Consider the following 15,844-nt stretch of genomic DNA (forward strand, 5'->3'; position numbering starts at 1 on the left):
GTAGGAAAAAGAATTGCCTTGCTGAGGGACAAGATACCACTCCAGGCAGCCATTATCAAGTGAGCACCACAACCTTCCAAACACAAAGTCCTCCCTCCACACATTATAATCCAAGAGAACAGCAGGACTGCCTGGCTCTCTCGTCTGCAATATCCTTTTGCATCTTCAGTCTAAATTACACTGCCTTTTGCTTTATGAGCTTATCACATTGTGAATTCATGTTTAATTTGATGCTCAGTGTCCCCCTGCAGAGTAACACCATCCACAAAAAGCAATACTATTGAACAATTGTGTGACAAGAAATCTATTTGGCTTCCCTCTGAATATTACACCTCGTTTTTAGTAAATTCACCTGAGAGGTACTGACATATAATCATGGATCCTCTATATTTAGAAGAAATAAGGGGCTGTCTTGCAAGCTAAATATATAAAAATTAGTTTTATCTAAAATATCAGAACAGATGGTAGAAGTTCATAAATATTTAAAAGGAGATAGCATAAAAGAGCAAAGAAGTTACTGGGGATAATACACAGGGGAATATATCTGGGAGTGAAAGTTGAAAAGTGAAAGGAGAGGGCAGACTAGAAGTTCTGCATTATAACAACTATTGACTAGGCTATGCAGAGGAAATGAAATAGAAGACACATTTTACTAAAAATTTTGTTTTCAAATATATGTACACATATAAATAATTATACATTATTTTTAATATATAATGATATACAGCAAACAAACATGCATTGGTGATCCACTGCTGAGAAAAATTAAGAAAAACAGATAGATTATTGAACAGATAATTAGCTACCCTTTGGTTCACAACCATGCTGACCTGCCAGCAAGTCCCCAACTCCCACTCCATACAAAAATCAAAATTAGAAGATAAATAACAGTCACTTCAGGATGGTAATATAACAGAGGATGCAGGAAATGAGCAACATTTAGTACAACATCCTAACCAGGAAATAATAATATTGGTAGGACATGGAAATTGCTACACCAGTCCCTCTACAATGAGATAGAAAACAAAACAAGAGATACTTACTAGTTGGGTATATACACTTGTTTTAGCTTGCTTTCTGCTTCTGCTGCTTTCAATCGTTTCTTTGAATAGAAAAAAGAAAATGGTTAAAATAAAAAGAAAATAAGAGCCATCTTACCCGAGTCATGTAGTAAACCTATAAGGACTTCAGCAGTTATTTACTGAGCAGCTACCACTAAATCTTCTTCCAACAAGAAAATATTCACTGAAGACAACTGTGGGCATCACATAACTATAGCTTTTCAAAAAAGTCAAAGAGATGCCAAGCTAATATAAATGAGGACAAAATTTTCATTCCCATTCACTTCAAATCAAATTCCTTTTCAAAAAAGTTTTTATTTCCCCTGCAGAAGAAAATCTGACATGTCACTTTTAATTATCCATGATAACATTCAACAGTTAGACACTAAGAGATAAGGGCAATGCAACCTATCCATCACAGTTCCTTAACAGCTGCACCAATTCAAAGTTTCAAGTAAGACTTTTGTGTTGATACCCCTAATTTTCTGAAGGCTCAGTGACACAGGATATTTTTCTTTCGACATTAAGAAGATCAATAACTCCTTTTATAACTCATACCTTCACCATTTAAAAAGAGACACTCTGAGATTCAAGTTTTCTCTTTATTACATTTGCCAAATAAATTTAGGGTGAACCTCTGTAGATCTCTAGTTGAACCTCTGCTCAAAGCTGATACCAGCTGTCTGAATAAAGCTGTGACACTGTTTTCCAGACAAACCATCAGCATGGGGATATTCCAGACAAACAGGTTAGCTTAACATTTTCTATGCAGCAGCCTCAAGATACAGTGTAGGAAAAGAATTGTAAACCTGTAGTCAGTATCTTCATAGAAGCAGGAAGCACCAGAAAACATAATAAAATTGAAGAGTGTGTCACTGAGGAGCTGGACAAACATAAAAATTGTTTTTACAGAGACACCACAGACACACACAGAAACAACAAAGTAAATGTTTCCTGTAAGCATAAAGCTTTTACCAGCACAGTTTTAAACAATGATTTTCCACAGGACACTCTTGACAGTTCCTCACCAACGCTCTCTGGACTACTGAAGAATTCCCTTCTTCCCTTTTCCTGCAAATAACAGTCACCCTATCTTAGAAATCAAAGAATGAAGTTGTCAGACAAGAGAGCAAGGAATGAGAAAACAGAACCTCTGAAAGTTAACCCAAGACAATAGCTACAGCTACAGAGAGCTGCACTCCTGGCTGACTCCTTTCTGCTGGCACGGGCCAGTTTCCCAGATTGCCTCTGTTAAAATTAACCTAGGACAAGAACTGCTGCCTGAAAAATGGCCTCAAGAGAGCCCAAACAAAGACATGCAGGAGATAATCCTTATCAATCCTACAGATGTGCAGCAATCAATAACACACATCTTGCTGCCAATCAGAGATGGAACTTAAAAGGTTCTCCTGAATATCAACTGCATGTTCAACTGAATATTTTCAAGACACCATAACTGAGCATCTTGATATAAGAAACAAAAGCACCCAAAGAGGGGCCCCAAGGAGTGCTTTCACCATGATTCTCCAAACAGCATCAGAAATCCTCCTCTACCTTCCAGAGACACTACACAAAAAAATCATCCTTTTAACAAAATGCATGCTCAGATACACTCCAGCTCAGGAACTGGAGCCTGTTCCACACACAGCCTCAGCTGAAAAAGAGGACTTCATGCACCAGGCACAGACTGCCATGGGCACTTGTATCAGCAGATTAACAGCTCCAGAGCTCATAGTGCCCCCAGGAAATAAATGGAAATCCAACATCAGACACTGCCAAACAGCTTAAAATACTGCTTGACGACCAGTACCAGAATCCAATTTCCTTGAGACTGGAAATTCAGGAAACTTACACTGGTAGAGGACTGTAGTGTTTTTTTAAGTTTCTAGATTGTGAGAGGAAAAAGCTGCAGTTTTCTTAACAACATCTCCCAAGGGGACTGTCTGGCATAATTATGTTATGACAGTTTTGGAAATGTATGAATGCAAGAGCTTCATCCAAGCACAAAATATTACCAGTAACTACAACAACCCTTCTGTGCACAACATAAAGCCATTTGCCTTGGGGATGTGGCTAATTTAGAGTATTAAGCAGTATTTTAGTAAACAGGTGATGAATGTTAACATCATCCCACAGATTTCCTTTGTGACTGATGACTGTGGAGCAAGCCCTGAGCTAAGAACTGCCCTAAGTCACCTGGACCTCACACCACCCTCCTCTCCAACAGCTACCTGGGGAGCAGCACAGCACACAGCTAAGGGCACACACCCCTATGACAAACAGCATACCAGGAAAATTGAGGGTTTCCAGAAGGTACCACAATGTCCTGGGTAAGAAGAGGCTTTGCACTAAGTACCTGTGGCTGTGGGCAATCAATAGACCCCATATGATGGGTTTCCTATTTCCTGACAGTGACTGATCCCAGAAGGTACAAAAAGAAAGATGCCTGAAATGCAGTTGTGCACAATTTCAGAATAATCCCTTCCCTAAGAGAGTGCTTTGCTAGGTCCTTTGTCAGTTATTAATTGATCTGTGCCTGAAGCATATTTATGCTATAAATTCTTAATGCTATCTGATAGTTATGAATGTCCTCCCTCCCAAGAAAAACACAGAACATCTGTAACTTTTCCTAGTAGTTTGGCCTTAAAAAAATCTTTTTCTGAGTTATTTATATACACAGATCTTAAGTATATCCTCTTATTTACATCATCATATTTTCCTCATCTATAAAAGGAAGATACTACCAACTTACCTATCCCACAGGACCAATGGATTAAAATACTAAGCACTGTACATTCAAGTTGGTGCAAACATCTGTCTTTCATATATCCTCTTCCAGATTTGATATCCTACCCACTGAGCTTGAAAGAGTTTGATAATAGGTGACATATCAGAGCAAATGTTTGTAGTCATTTTCTAAAGAATGAACACTTATAAAGAGGAAATAACAGAAGTAATCCAGGAACACTGGATATTTCAACATCCACAACACAAGAGTTAGGTTGGTGGATAGCATGGGGATGCCTAAGACATCCTCAAATATTAAGCTTTTATTAGTTTATGACAGGAAACACAAATTACACCTTCTGCGTTCAGAGGAGAACTTTCACATTGTTTATTCTTTTTTCAAACCTCGGAGCATACAAGTGTTGAATACACAGAATAGGGAATTAGTCTGTGATGCATTTGGGAGAAATGCTCCCAGATCCTTGTGCTCCAGCATCTCAGAGTGGATGGGTTGTACCTATGGTCTCTGGCAGTTCTGGAAAGGAAGTGACTGAGTTCCATATTATCATACATTTAACAGGAGGTGTTTGGGGATAATACATCCCATAAACATGGAAAAACCTATCACTTATGTTATTTCTACACTTCAGCACACAGGACTTTATGAAGGCTGGTACATTAAGACATCACTCACAGCTCTGGGCTAGGTACAAAGCAGGCTTACCTCCCTTCAGAAAGATGTTTTCTATCTGCATCAAGACTGACCCAGAGATCCCAACTTCGTGGAGTCAAATGTAAGGGTATTTCCACTTTCTCCAGCATGTTCTCACCATAAAGACCTTAAAACCAACTTTCAGTGTCTATTCCTCCTATACTTCTCTAATGCCACTTCCATATAAAAAATAAAACAGTAGAAATTGATAGTATTTGATCTTCCCCTTGAAGTTACTTGCTCCTCAGAATCAAATAAAAATGGAAAAAGTAAATTAAAGCCTTTAACTCTCAGAAGGAATGTGACTAATTCAAACAGCCATCTGCCACTGCCATGTCTCAAGCTTGTCTCAACCTATGGAAAGTTTAATGTTTTGAAGTTTTCAGGACTTCCCCTAATGATAAGCACAACAGTAGAAGCATTTAGTCTTTAAAAAATCACCCTGGAATTCACAACTATGTAAGAACTCAGCCTCTAACCAGATGAAAATGTAGGCATAGCCAAACACCACATCAACCCTCAAAGCTCTCAAATCACTGGGAGAAGCCAACAAACAGCTGTCAATCAGTCAAAGCCATTTCAAACCTTCCTTAATCAGAAACAGACACTCTTGTGTACTGACACAGGAAATCTGTCCCAGGAAAAGAACATGTTCAAAGGAGACCCAGGATACTGAATTTGGAATGCATCACCCTCATTTTGTTCATGAAGTTCTGAAAGGTTGTTATTGACAGGACAGATCCTGGGATCGCTGTGGACATGATCCTGCACTATTCAGGAGCCTGCACTAAAACACCACTTCTGCGTTGTAGAATTAGTCCTTCTAGCAGTTCTGTTCTTGGAGGGTCAGTCCTTCTCCAGATGACTGAATTCCTACTTATGCTGGTAATCTTCAAAAGCATGGTTTAGCTAAAGCCAAATAAAAATTACTGGATAATTGATCCAAGTGCATGCTCCAAAAGAAGCCAATTGGAACACATTTCCATCTCGGTGTCCTACTCACAAGACAAGGCAGTGCTGCACTGAGACTTCTGATCTCAGGTACACCAAGCATGAGTAAAAGCTACAGTTCAGTCCTCAGAACAGGCCTTCTGTCAAAGGCAACTCAAAATGTCCCTTCCTCAATGGCAAGAAACAGAGAGATTGTGATTCAGTATTATGGCAGTGTTCCCTCATGCCAAGAAAACGTCAAGGGAAATGCAGAAATCCAGAAGGATGCAAACAGCTCCCAACTAACTCTTGCTTCTTCATCCAAGCAGGCAATTGGTTGGTGACTCAAATCTTCATTCCTATGTTTTGTAACTCACAGAAATAGACAATTTAAATGAACTCTTAATGTTCATTCAACCAAAGATTTTACAAGAATAAGCAAGTTATTAATACTTTTATTAAATCCTGTAAAATAGAGACTTGGAATATAATTTAATCATGTTCTTGAAAAGAGGGAAGTGGAAGTGCAAAAACTCAAGGTACACACTTTGCATATCCTTACTTGGCATACTTGCAATATCTTATGTACAAAAATGCTGTCAGCCTCAGAATAATTTTGTGGTATTAGACCAAAGGAAGAGTCTGCACAGAACAAACACTGTGAAGAAACAGATGGAAAAATGGCAACAGATGTACTTTGTCAAAGACACTGCACTCATCAAGTAAAATATAAATGTAATACACCATTATTTGAACTACAACTTCCTATGCTTTCTCTTTGTGGTTACATATAGATAGCTCTCTCAAGCTTTTTATAAATGTTTCATGGTATTATTTGCTTGTACAAGCTGGGAATTTGAAATGAGGTCTTCAGCTCAGTTCAGACCTAATTGATGTGGTATCTCTGCACTGCAACTTCTCCCTGTTCAGTTTACACTTTCCTCTAATTGCAGAGTCTCCAAATGAAAGTTTTCCCCAAATCCTACACCCTGGTAAAGTCCTGGGCAGCACATATAAGGTACAGCATAACCATGAGAGAAAACCCAGTGCACAGAACAGAACAAACCAGTATAAGAATCTTTAGGCTTAGTGTGTTTTTTAACTGCTGCAAGGACAAATAATTTAAGTCTTCACATAATTATCTCCTCTGCAATTCTGCCTATGTAAAAACAAACTTTAGGAAAATGGAGAAAGCAATGGGGAAGGAAAAATCATGAGCATTATTCTTCCCCACCACACCAGCTTCCATCACAATCACACATTTCTACCACCCACTTCCTAACTGGAATTAATTTCAGTCAAAGAATGAACTTGGGGAAATAGTAGAATGAGGATGCCACTAATACTTTTATTAAAAGTAAAATATAATTGATGCAAAAACCAGTTCTCATCTGTCATGAGGGTGCCTCTATAATTTCAACAGAGCACCAACCAGAAAGAAAATGGTAAAAATAACATTACAGTACATGGCAAACATTGGTCAATGCCTCAGGCACCTACTCTTTACCCCAGGCTGAATTTCCAAGGAAACAAGTTGAGGCAGGACATTGTCACAACTCCACTTTTTCTAATACTTCAGCTAGATGTCACATCTTAGGACTGATAATTATAATGAAAAACACATTCTAAATTTCTCCCTTCTTTTACTCAGTTTTCCTGTTAAATATTGTGAGTAGTTTTCTGCAACTGATACTCTGCAAGAATTAGCATGCTGCTTGCATTGTGTTTGCTTTGTTTCAGGGACCAGTCAGCCCTTGTATTTAAACAAGCAGAGATAAAAATTATTGTAAACACTACTCAAAAGTTGATTCTCAAGTATAACAAGTCTGGGAATTTGAGCCAGTAACACTTCCCAGGTAAACACTTCACTCACAGAGCTTACATGGGGCAGCCTTCTGCATCTGCCATCCAAGTCATGGGCAGCAGTGCTGGGGAATCAGGTGGGGCCTCCTGCACAGCAACTGTCCCCCAAAAAAGTCACTGAAGGGAACACTGACCTTGAACTCCACACTCAAAAAGCAACTGCCCGGCCATCCTTCCTCCGCTGAACTCCAAACCAGACATTGGAAAGCTCTGAGCAAACAGGGTAGCAGCAAACATGAGAAGAATGTGCTCTTGCCAATGCTGTTTGTATCTACAGAAGGGCTGATGAGTTTAGGGACAAGAGATTGCTCTGATCCCACCAGAACTCACCTACTGGCAAGGCTGAATCCCGAGAGGGAGAACAGAGACACAAAGCTTGCTTTCACAGGCAAGAAAAACAACTTCTGTTAAAAGGAAGGAGATGATTCTGACTCTCTTACCTGCTGAACGTATCTGTCTGTAGTTTTCCACATATAGTAATATTCTATAATGCTTGTTAAGGACTTCCATGGGAGCTGGGGACACAAAGGAAAAGCAGCATTTATTGAAATTTACTGAAATTCACAGGATTCTTCTGACTGATGGCTGCAGCAGAGTCTTGCAACTACTAGCCCTCCTAAAAAAAAAGTCTGAATCTACAAAGAGGAGTAGATGCACATGGGACCCACATTAAATTAAATGCCCATTCAAAATACTCTGAGCTTTCAGTGTAAAAGTGGAACAGGCTGCAGGTAAATCTCCATGCTGCACTGGCTCACAGCAAACTATTCCAGAGAGGCACAATGTGGAAGGAAGCCTACAGGCTCAGACTCTGCTTCAGCAGCAGTAGAAGCAAGAGTCACAACTACAGTATCACAGTTCTGATATGCCTGGCTTCAATGGAGCTGGCCCATTAAAAGAAAAAAAAAAAAACCCAAAAAAAAACAAACTACTAACACAATTGTGCCCTTCCAGCTCTGTTCTCTGTGTGAGAAGCATGAGGATTTCAGCAGGACCACAGAGAGTGTTGCTGTTTCCAAGTCCCTCTAAGAGATTAGAGCACAGGACAAACAACACTGAAACTACTTGCTTTGTTCCAGAGGATTTGAACAACAACACAGTGAAATTTGGCTCTCCTTACAGTGCTCCATTCAATCTGCATGCTCAGCACCTAGGGCAGTGCTCTGGGCAAACTACAGGACAATTCCCTTGGATGCCCAGGATTCCTTTTGAAAGCTGTCAAAAGGCCCTTTCTGAAACCACACTGTAAAGGTGACTACATTTTCATGCTTCAGAAGGCCAAATATTCATTCTCCTTCAAACACAAATTACTCTAGAGCAGCCTGGCTATCCCAACAGTTTCCTACATCCTCCCCCGGCTGTAGTGGAACAGATGATCCTAAATTAATGTTTCTACAGGAAAAACTATTGTCTGTGATTTGAAATTCTGACTGTACACAGGTTGTCACCAGTATGAGGTCTGCCTTTCCCCACTTTACAGCAAGACACACACTCCAGTTCAAAGCCTCCTTGCTCAACACAATGAAAAACACAGTTTAGACAAGCTGCAAGCCAGCTCTGTCACCAGTCAGAACCAGTCACCACGAGGGCACATTTTTATATACTTACAAAATCTTGCTGAATGTCAGTGAAATCTTTTCCATATTTTTCTAGTGCTTCCTCGAAGAGGTTTGCCTCTGAAGCAGACCACTCCTCCATTTCATCTCTGCACAAGACTGGCCCACCTTGTGGCACAAGTGCAGAGATTGCCTTGGAAATGTCATAGACATTTTTGTGCAAAGTGTCCATAGCATGGAACTAGGGGGTTGGAAAGGAGAAAGAAATGTAAGGAAAAGTATCTGGGGGAAAAAATGTTCAACAGTGAAATAGCAATGACAAATTCTGCACTGAGATGGGAAGGTGTGGCATTCTGTACCTAAGGAAAAGTCAGTAAAAGCTGGTTCCAACCTCACACTGACTGTAGCTGTCAGTGTACAAACCTAACATTCACTAATAGTGAGGTTTGTGGAACACAAGCCCTTATGTGTCTATTATTCCTATCAGCTCCTCACCAGCACCACCACTGCAGCACTGGTGGTAAAAAGATGCAGAGGATAGATCCACTCCCCCCAGGACTGAGCTACCATCCCCAGATGGGGCATGGAGATAAAGGTCCAAGGGCGTTTCCTCACAGACATAGCCATACATTTTCTTTGTCAAATAATCCACAAAAATTCCATATATGAAAAACAAGAGCAGCAACATATGTATACATTCCCCCTCAAAGGGCAGAAACTTCAACAAAGATTCAAGTTAAGTCACACATCACAGCTGAAAAGGAAAAAAGAATGACTCTCAGGGGCAATTACTCCTCAGAAAGCTAAGCTACAGCTGTCTGCAACTTGTGATTTGTAAGGGCTGAGGACATGCTGCGAGGGAGGAATTGCTATTAGTAAATGAAAGCTTGGCTTTATTACCCTGTTTCTGCAGTTTTAATCACGATGTTATTTGCCTTTCATCATACCAGTTTTGTGCATGTGCATAATTAACCTACACTGTTCTAGACTAGAATTTGCTCTACATATAAGTTTACATTACTCCAGGAATGAGGTGAGTTTGATAACAGTTCTCTGGAGACTTCATATATTTTACTCAAAATTTCATTAAACTTTCTGTAACATAGAAGTTCAAGGTTTTTCCCTTTCCTCGATTGACTCAGCAACATTTATGATTATGAAATGTTAACTCCTCAGGTAATCTAAACTGAAGTCATCAAAGAGAACAGCATCAACTGACATTTCTTATCTGACCACAAGCTTTTCCCCCAGACATCCTTGGTCAATCTCGCCCAAGGATGCCAGGGACAGTCTGGTGTTGGGGAAGTGATGAAGAATGGCATTCTGGCATTGTAACATTACAGACAGGCAGACAATAACTTGCCTTCTTCTCAAGAGAGCTGCTGAGCCCATGCAAGGGATGAGCTGTCAAGCATGTCATCAGAATATTTTAATAAAACTAAGAAAAAAAAAAAAAAAAAAAAAAAAAAAAAAAAAGGCATAAGGCCAGAAAAAGTTACTTCATTTGTAACTAAAGGATTCCTTTACCAAGGCAGGGTCTGCTTCACAGCAAGCCACAACTACAATCCATCTGTCTCTCTCTCTTTGCCAATTGTTAATGCTGAGGTGAATATTTTGCATCTCTCACAAACTTAAGATCCTCTAAAGAAAATCTTACCAGTGTGATGTCCCTGGAGGCTGCTGCAGCACTCATGTGCAAACTTGGCTGTCTGACAGAACTACTGCAATCCAGGGCTCGGGCAAATGTACCAACAGACCTGAAAGAAATTAAACACAGCGTTAACTTCACGTGCAAACCCAGCATAAATATAAACACCCAGCCAACGCTTTCTGGAATGAGCAGGCTCCATTTCCCAGTTGCAGGATTACATGGTTTGGTGGTCATTCTGAGCCAGAGACCATTCTCTCCAAATGTGGTTTGTCATTGTGAACACTATACTTAATTCATATGACTGAAGAGGCTTAGGCATAGCAGAAGATACAGAGAAAGACTCAGGGGTCACCAACAGGGAGTTTTGAGCTATTCTCTTATCCCTTATCTCCCAACAGACTTGAGCTGCAACAGGAGCAGAGCACAAGTAAGCCTAATGAATGACAAATGTCTCCTCCACAATGGCAAAGAGCAGTGCTGTGCTGTCAAAAGGTACAGAGACAGATGCAAGATCAGACATAAAAAATGCAGCAATGGAAGTATTTTTCTGAAAGCTTCAGAAAATTAGAAACTATTATTTTACAACTTAACAATGTATTACATATATATCATAAAGCCTCCACAACACAGTAATTCTCAAATACTTCACAACTCAATCTCTGCATCTGAGACCACAAGCCCCGTGCTTCATCTTATTCCTAAAGAAATTAGTTGGAGAAACTTGTAACAAACATTGGTTCTCAAAATTCCTCCTCCCCTGCCTGCCTGCTACACAACAAGGGTGAAACACTTGTGCTCCTGCACAGTGAACTGGAACTGAGCAACATCCTCTGAGCAACTACAACAACAAAATAGGAGGGTTGGGCTTTTCCCCCTCCACTCAGGTCACTTCCCCAAACTAGCTGAGAGCACAAAGGAACACACTAGTGCCAAGCAGCGCAGGACCAGGAAAAGTAAATGTTTGAGAAGTAGTTGTCACCAAATATCTAATTTTGGCCAAAAACCAGCCTCCCCCATCAGAGTGTCTGTGGTAACTCACACCTCACCCTCTTCCCAGCCTCCAAGTCACTATGCCCATCCCTGTCCCACTCCTCTGTGCCCAGCTTTAGCTGAACTCATACTTTTGTGTATGTGTGAACTAATTATAAACCAGAATGCTGTGCTGATTCTGAACAGAAGCAATTCTTGCACTCATCTTTGCAGTGATTCTCGTTACAGCCTGCACCTTGCAGCAGCAAACCCAGTAGACAGCACTGAACTGCCAGAAAGAACCCCTAAAACCAGCTCTGCCACCAGAAGGTGGAAACTCCCATCACAAAGCAGTTCCACGGTCATTACAAACCAAACCACGTGAAAACCCAAGAGGGAAAAGAAAAAAAAAAAAAAATAGGCAGACAGAGCCAGGATTCATCTATAAAAGTACCACCTAAAACACAGAGAATTTGGAGTGTTACTGTGTATTTTTCCCCCTAAATTATTCAGTCATCAATTGCTATGAGAGCCTAAAATTCAATACAGACTTCTGTTTATAGAAATGGATACCAACAAATTAGTTCAAGAACCTTTTATAAAGGAAGAGTTGATCAACAAAGATTGCTTTGGGCTTAAATAAAAACAACATCATTAGAGATCTGCAGGGCTTTATTTTATTGTGCCTGCCTCTTGGAATCTAGGCATTAGAAAGTATCCTTAGCCCATCATAAGCATTTACCAGAATTCTTAGCAAACCATTAATGGATGTTAAAGTGTCACTGGTTTTGAAAAAAAACGGTAAATGGACAGAGCAAAGAACTGCCAAGAATTTAATTCACTCTGTCTTTTGCATGCTGACCAAAGTATTTGAAAAACCCCATCAACTACAGGATCATTTTCACATGCAACTTGCTTTGCTTTTATGAAACCAAGTTGTAAATCTGAGGAGCTATTCCTGAAGTCATGCTATTCTCACAAAGGCATATAACATGTACCTCATCTTAAAATGGAGCAAGTTAATCAAGCAACCAGAATCAAGCAACTGCCATTAATAAAACAAAAAAGAATATGAGAAAGTGCTTGGAAGAGTTACAAACATTTACTTCTTCAAAGGAGAGGTGCTCTTACCGTGCTACCACAAGGAACTGGTCTATCTGCTTGTCTACTAGTGGGTTAAAGGCTTCCCAAACTTTTGTTTCAAGTTTTGACTGATCTCTTCCATCATCCTCACCTGGTTGAAAAACAAATCAGAAGTATTTAGTACAGCTCTTTCAAAATATGAGTACTTTCTGGATTATTTTTTTATCTCACAATAATGCCACTGTTAGCCCATCTCAGTTACTCTGCCTAACAGGCCACTGTAAAAATTTCACTCACTTATTTGTATGTGACTATTTTAGCCTGACAGACACAGCAACACAGCTCATCCAAACTGGGCAATCAGATTTTTCACAAACTGATATCAGAGGATATGCCATGGGAAACAGAGTGCATCTTTCTCCAAACTAGACAGTTTCTTTTCAGCTTCTTTCCCCAGCTCATCGCTTTTGTCCTTTATCTTGCAGCAGTTCCAGGAAAACAGACACACTCCAAGCTGCTATGAGCAGGCAAAGAGTAGCTGGTTCAACCTATCCTCACCTGCTTTCTAGTGGGGGGAACCATGGCATCAGACATTCATCTTTTCCTGAATCTAGATAAACCAGAATACCCTGGCAAAATACAGGAGCTACTGAGACTTCTTTTTTCTTTCAGCTTCCTTTAAAACATCTGGCAATTATCCTTCTCTGAAGCCCCATGTTGGCCCACTGAGGGAACAGGATGCCTTTCAGATTAGTTCATCCTCACTTAGGAGACTTGCCTAGCTGTTGAATAAATACTGGTTTCACAGTCAAATTAAACAAGAAATCTGACCCTTTCTTTTGCCTATTTTAACATGAGACTAACAGTGTCAGCAGAGCTTCTAAGCAAAGGCAGAAGCATCTCACTGCTTCCACATCTTGGCCCATCCAGACTGGATGTGGTCTTCACAACACAGGTCACAACCCTCTCTCTCTTAGGGAAAGCTTCTGAATAGGCCTTTCCCTCTGCATTATACAGGGCTCAGGAAAGAAGAATTAGATGCCAACACTCCTCATCCCTCTCAGTTTTTCCACCCACTTTTGGATCTGCAGGGTAGTGCAGAGACAAATCTAAAGTTAGTTACTATCTGATAAACATTCCTGGTTCCTGCTACTTCTCCCTCATCCTCGGGCCAGTGTCCTCATGGTCCCACTGCTCCATGACATGGTGGGGGCAGGCTGAAGTCTCAACACATGCTCCAGCCAGCAAATTCTTCTTCCTGCCTGTTCTGCAGGTGAGAAGTCTAGGCTGGCAGCCAACACCGGGATGGGGAGAGGGCTCCAAGGAAAAGGCACCCAGCAGTAATGGGCAAATTGATGAGGGCAGACAGCATTTAATTGGCAGTAATTTGGGAGGGGCTCTTACAGGGAAGTGAGGCTTGATTAAAAACACAAAAGGCTTTACAGATGTGATGGAAATTTGTGTTTCCCATGGAAATTTTAAAATCTCTTAATAAAAAGAGTGCAAGCTCCGAGAGAGCCCATTAATTCAATTTATTTAAACAACTTTTATGGTTTGGACGAACGCCCATTTAAAGACCCGTTTGCAAGAGAACTAATTGCCTTCAGTGGGCAAGAGCCTCAACAAACCCAGCCACTGCTGCACACATGGCCTGGCAGTGGAAACCATCTCCCACACCTAGACAGGCCTCACACAGAGAAGTGGCCACATTCATCATAAACTCTTGACAATTTAAATAAATTACAGAAATTACCTTCTTTTAGCAAGTCTGTTATATCTGCCTGGTATCTGTTTCCAACGCGAATCTCTCCTTTATCAGCAAGCAGAGTCTTTTGCTGAGGATCATACACTAATGAGTAAAAGAAGAAATCCTAAAAATAAAACAAGCGCAAAAAGGTAAACAGTGTTATTAGCTTTTACTTTCAGCTTTGTGGCCATACTACCAAGTTTTTACAGTTTAAGTGTGGTTTTATTACTTATATATAGATTTTAAAATTGGGTGAATGAAAAGTAAATGAACCACCCATTTAAAAACTGCATTTAAGTGCTGCCACTTTCTTCTATATTGCAAGTGTAAGCTCTCAACAGCAGCCTCTCTCAACACACAGCCTCTCAAACTGAAGCAAACAAAGCTCCTCTTGCACAGGCAAGGCTCAGAAGGGCCAGGAGATAAGTTTTAGTCACATCAGCTGTTTTAGAACACAAAATTGCCACATTCCATGCAATTCCCATAGTCCAAACCAGGATGATGAGACATCAGTGACCCATCCACACAGAAATACCAGCACAAACTAAAGCATAACATCAGAGTGTTACAGCCAGACCAATGCAACCCCACAGAGGTGTGAAGCCCTAGACAAACCCTGCAGCCTCTGCTGGGCTTGCTCCAACCTGTCAATGTCTCTCATGCTGCAAGGCCCAAAGCTGGACAAAAACCTACACAAGTGGTCTCTCAAGGGATGAAGTGAGGGGATGAACCCCTTTCCTCCATCTGCTGGTTACATTCCTGCTAATACAGACCAGGATGCACACTGCTTTCCTTGTCACAGGGATGTGTTGCTGACCAACTTCTTGCCTGCTATCATCCAAGCTTAAAACACCACATTTCTTTCTGCTTGTTATTAGGAAAGGGGCAGCAGATTTGGCAGCAGCAGTAATTACCTGCAGGTGGCAATCCATTAATTTGTTGCTTTTATTCAAGTAAATGTGGAAAAGGCTAAAATAGCTGCTTGGCTTCTGCTACCTTGGTGTGTAAAATTAAAGCAAGAAGGCATTCCAGAATGAGAATGTTCTGCCAGGACAGAGAAAGGAAACAGCCAAAAATTTTAACTACCTAAAACTTTAAGTAATTACCTAAATACCTAAAACTTTAAGTAATTAAACTTTTCTGCATGGATAAGTACTTAGCTATTGCTATGGATCAGGTATGCTCCATCAAAGTATAGTGTGCAGTTCTGGGCAGGGTTAAAGCTCTGGTAGGATATGGAACAACAGACCTTTTGTAACCTCTGTCCACAGCAACACGGTCACCAGGAAGAATTGTCTGAACAGAAACAGGATGTACAGCATGCCATTTTCCACATCTCAGGTTTCTGGCTTGTTTTTTCACTCACCTTACTTCTGTGGCACTAGCAGGCACCCTGTTTAAATACATCTCATTTCATGCTCACCTCATTTTTCCCCTTCCCTATATTTGTACGTGTCAACAGCATGCAACAAAAATTAGGACAAAACCACCATGCGTTTCAAGCCCTGATCAGCTCTATGAAGAGGTGGCAAAGGAAAAGAGAGT

The 15,844-nt window shown here is 40.5% G+C and overlaps 1 protein-coding gene across 5 annotated transcripts in view; it reads right to left on the bottom strand.

The window, feature by feature from the left end:
• The window catches only part of MTA1 (metastasis associated 1), a 75,095-nt gene that overhangs the window by 31,476 nt on the left and 27,775 nt on the right, over positions 1–15,844 (bottom strand). For all 5 annotated transcript variants that reach the window (XR_012057181.1, XM_030279766.4, XM_030279765.4 and 2 more), the window contains exons 6-11: positions 14,306–14,423; positions 12,601–12,703; positions 10,507–10,606; positions 8,902–9,090; positions 7,734–7,808; positions 1,044–1,102 (exon numbers count right to left, since the gene is read on the bottom strand). Coding sequence is in view for 4 of the 5 variants with exons in the window: in XM_030279766.4 (XP_030135626.1) it covers positions 1,044–1,102; positions 7,734–7,808; positions 8,902–9,090; positions 10,507–10,606; positions 12,601–12,703; positions 14,306–14,423 (644 nt within the window). In the remaining variant the exon portion in view is untranslated. The remainder of the gene's footprint in view (positions 1–1,043; positions 1,103–7,733; positions 7,809–8,901; positions 9,091–10,506; positions 10,607–12,600; positions 12,704–14,305; positions 14,424–15,844) is intronic.

The sequence above is a fragment of the Taeniopygia guttata genome, chromosome 8, assembly GCF_048771995.1.
Source record: "Taeniopygia guttata chromosome 8, bTaeGut7.mat, whole genome shotgun sequence".
Taxonomy (NCBI): Eukaryota; Metazoa; Chordata; class Aves; order Passeriformes; family Estrildidae; genus Taeniopygia; species Taeniopygia guttata.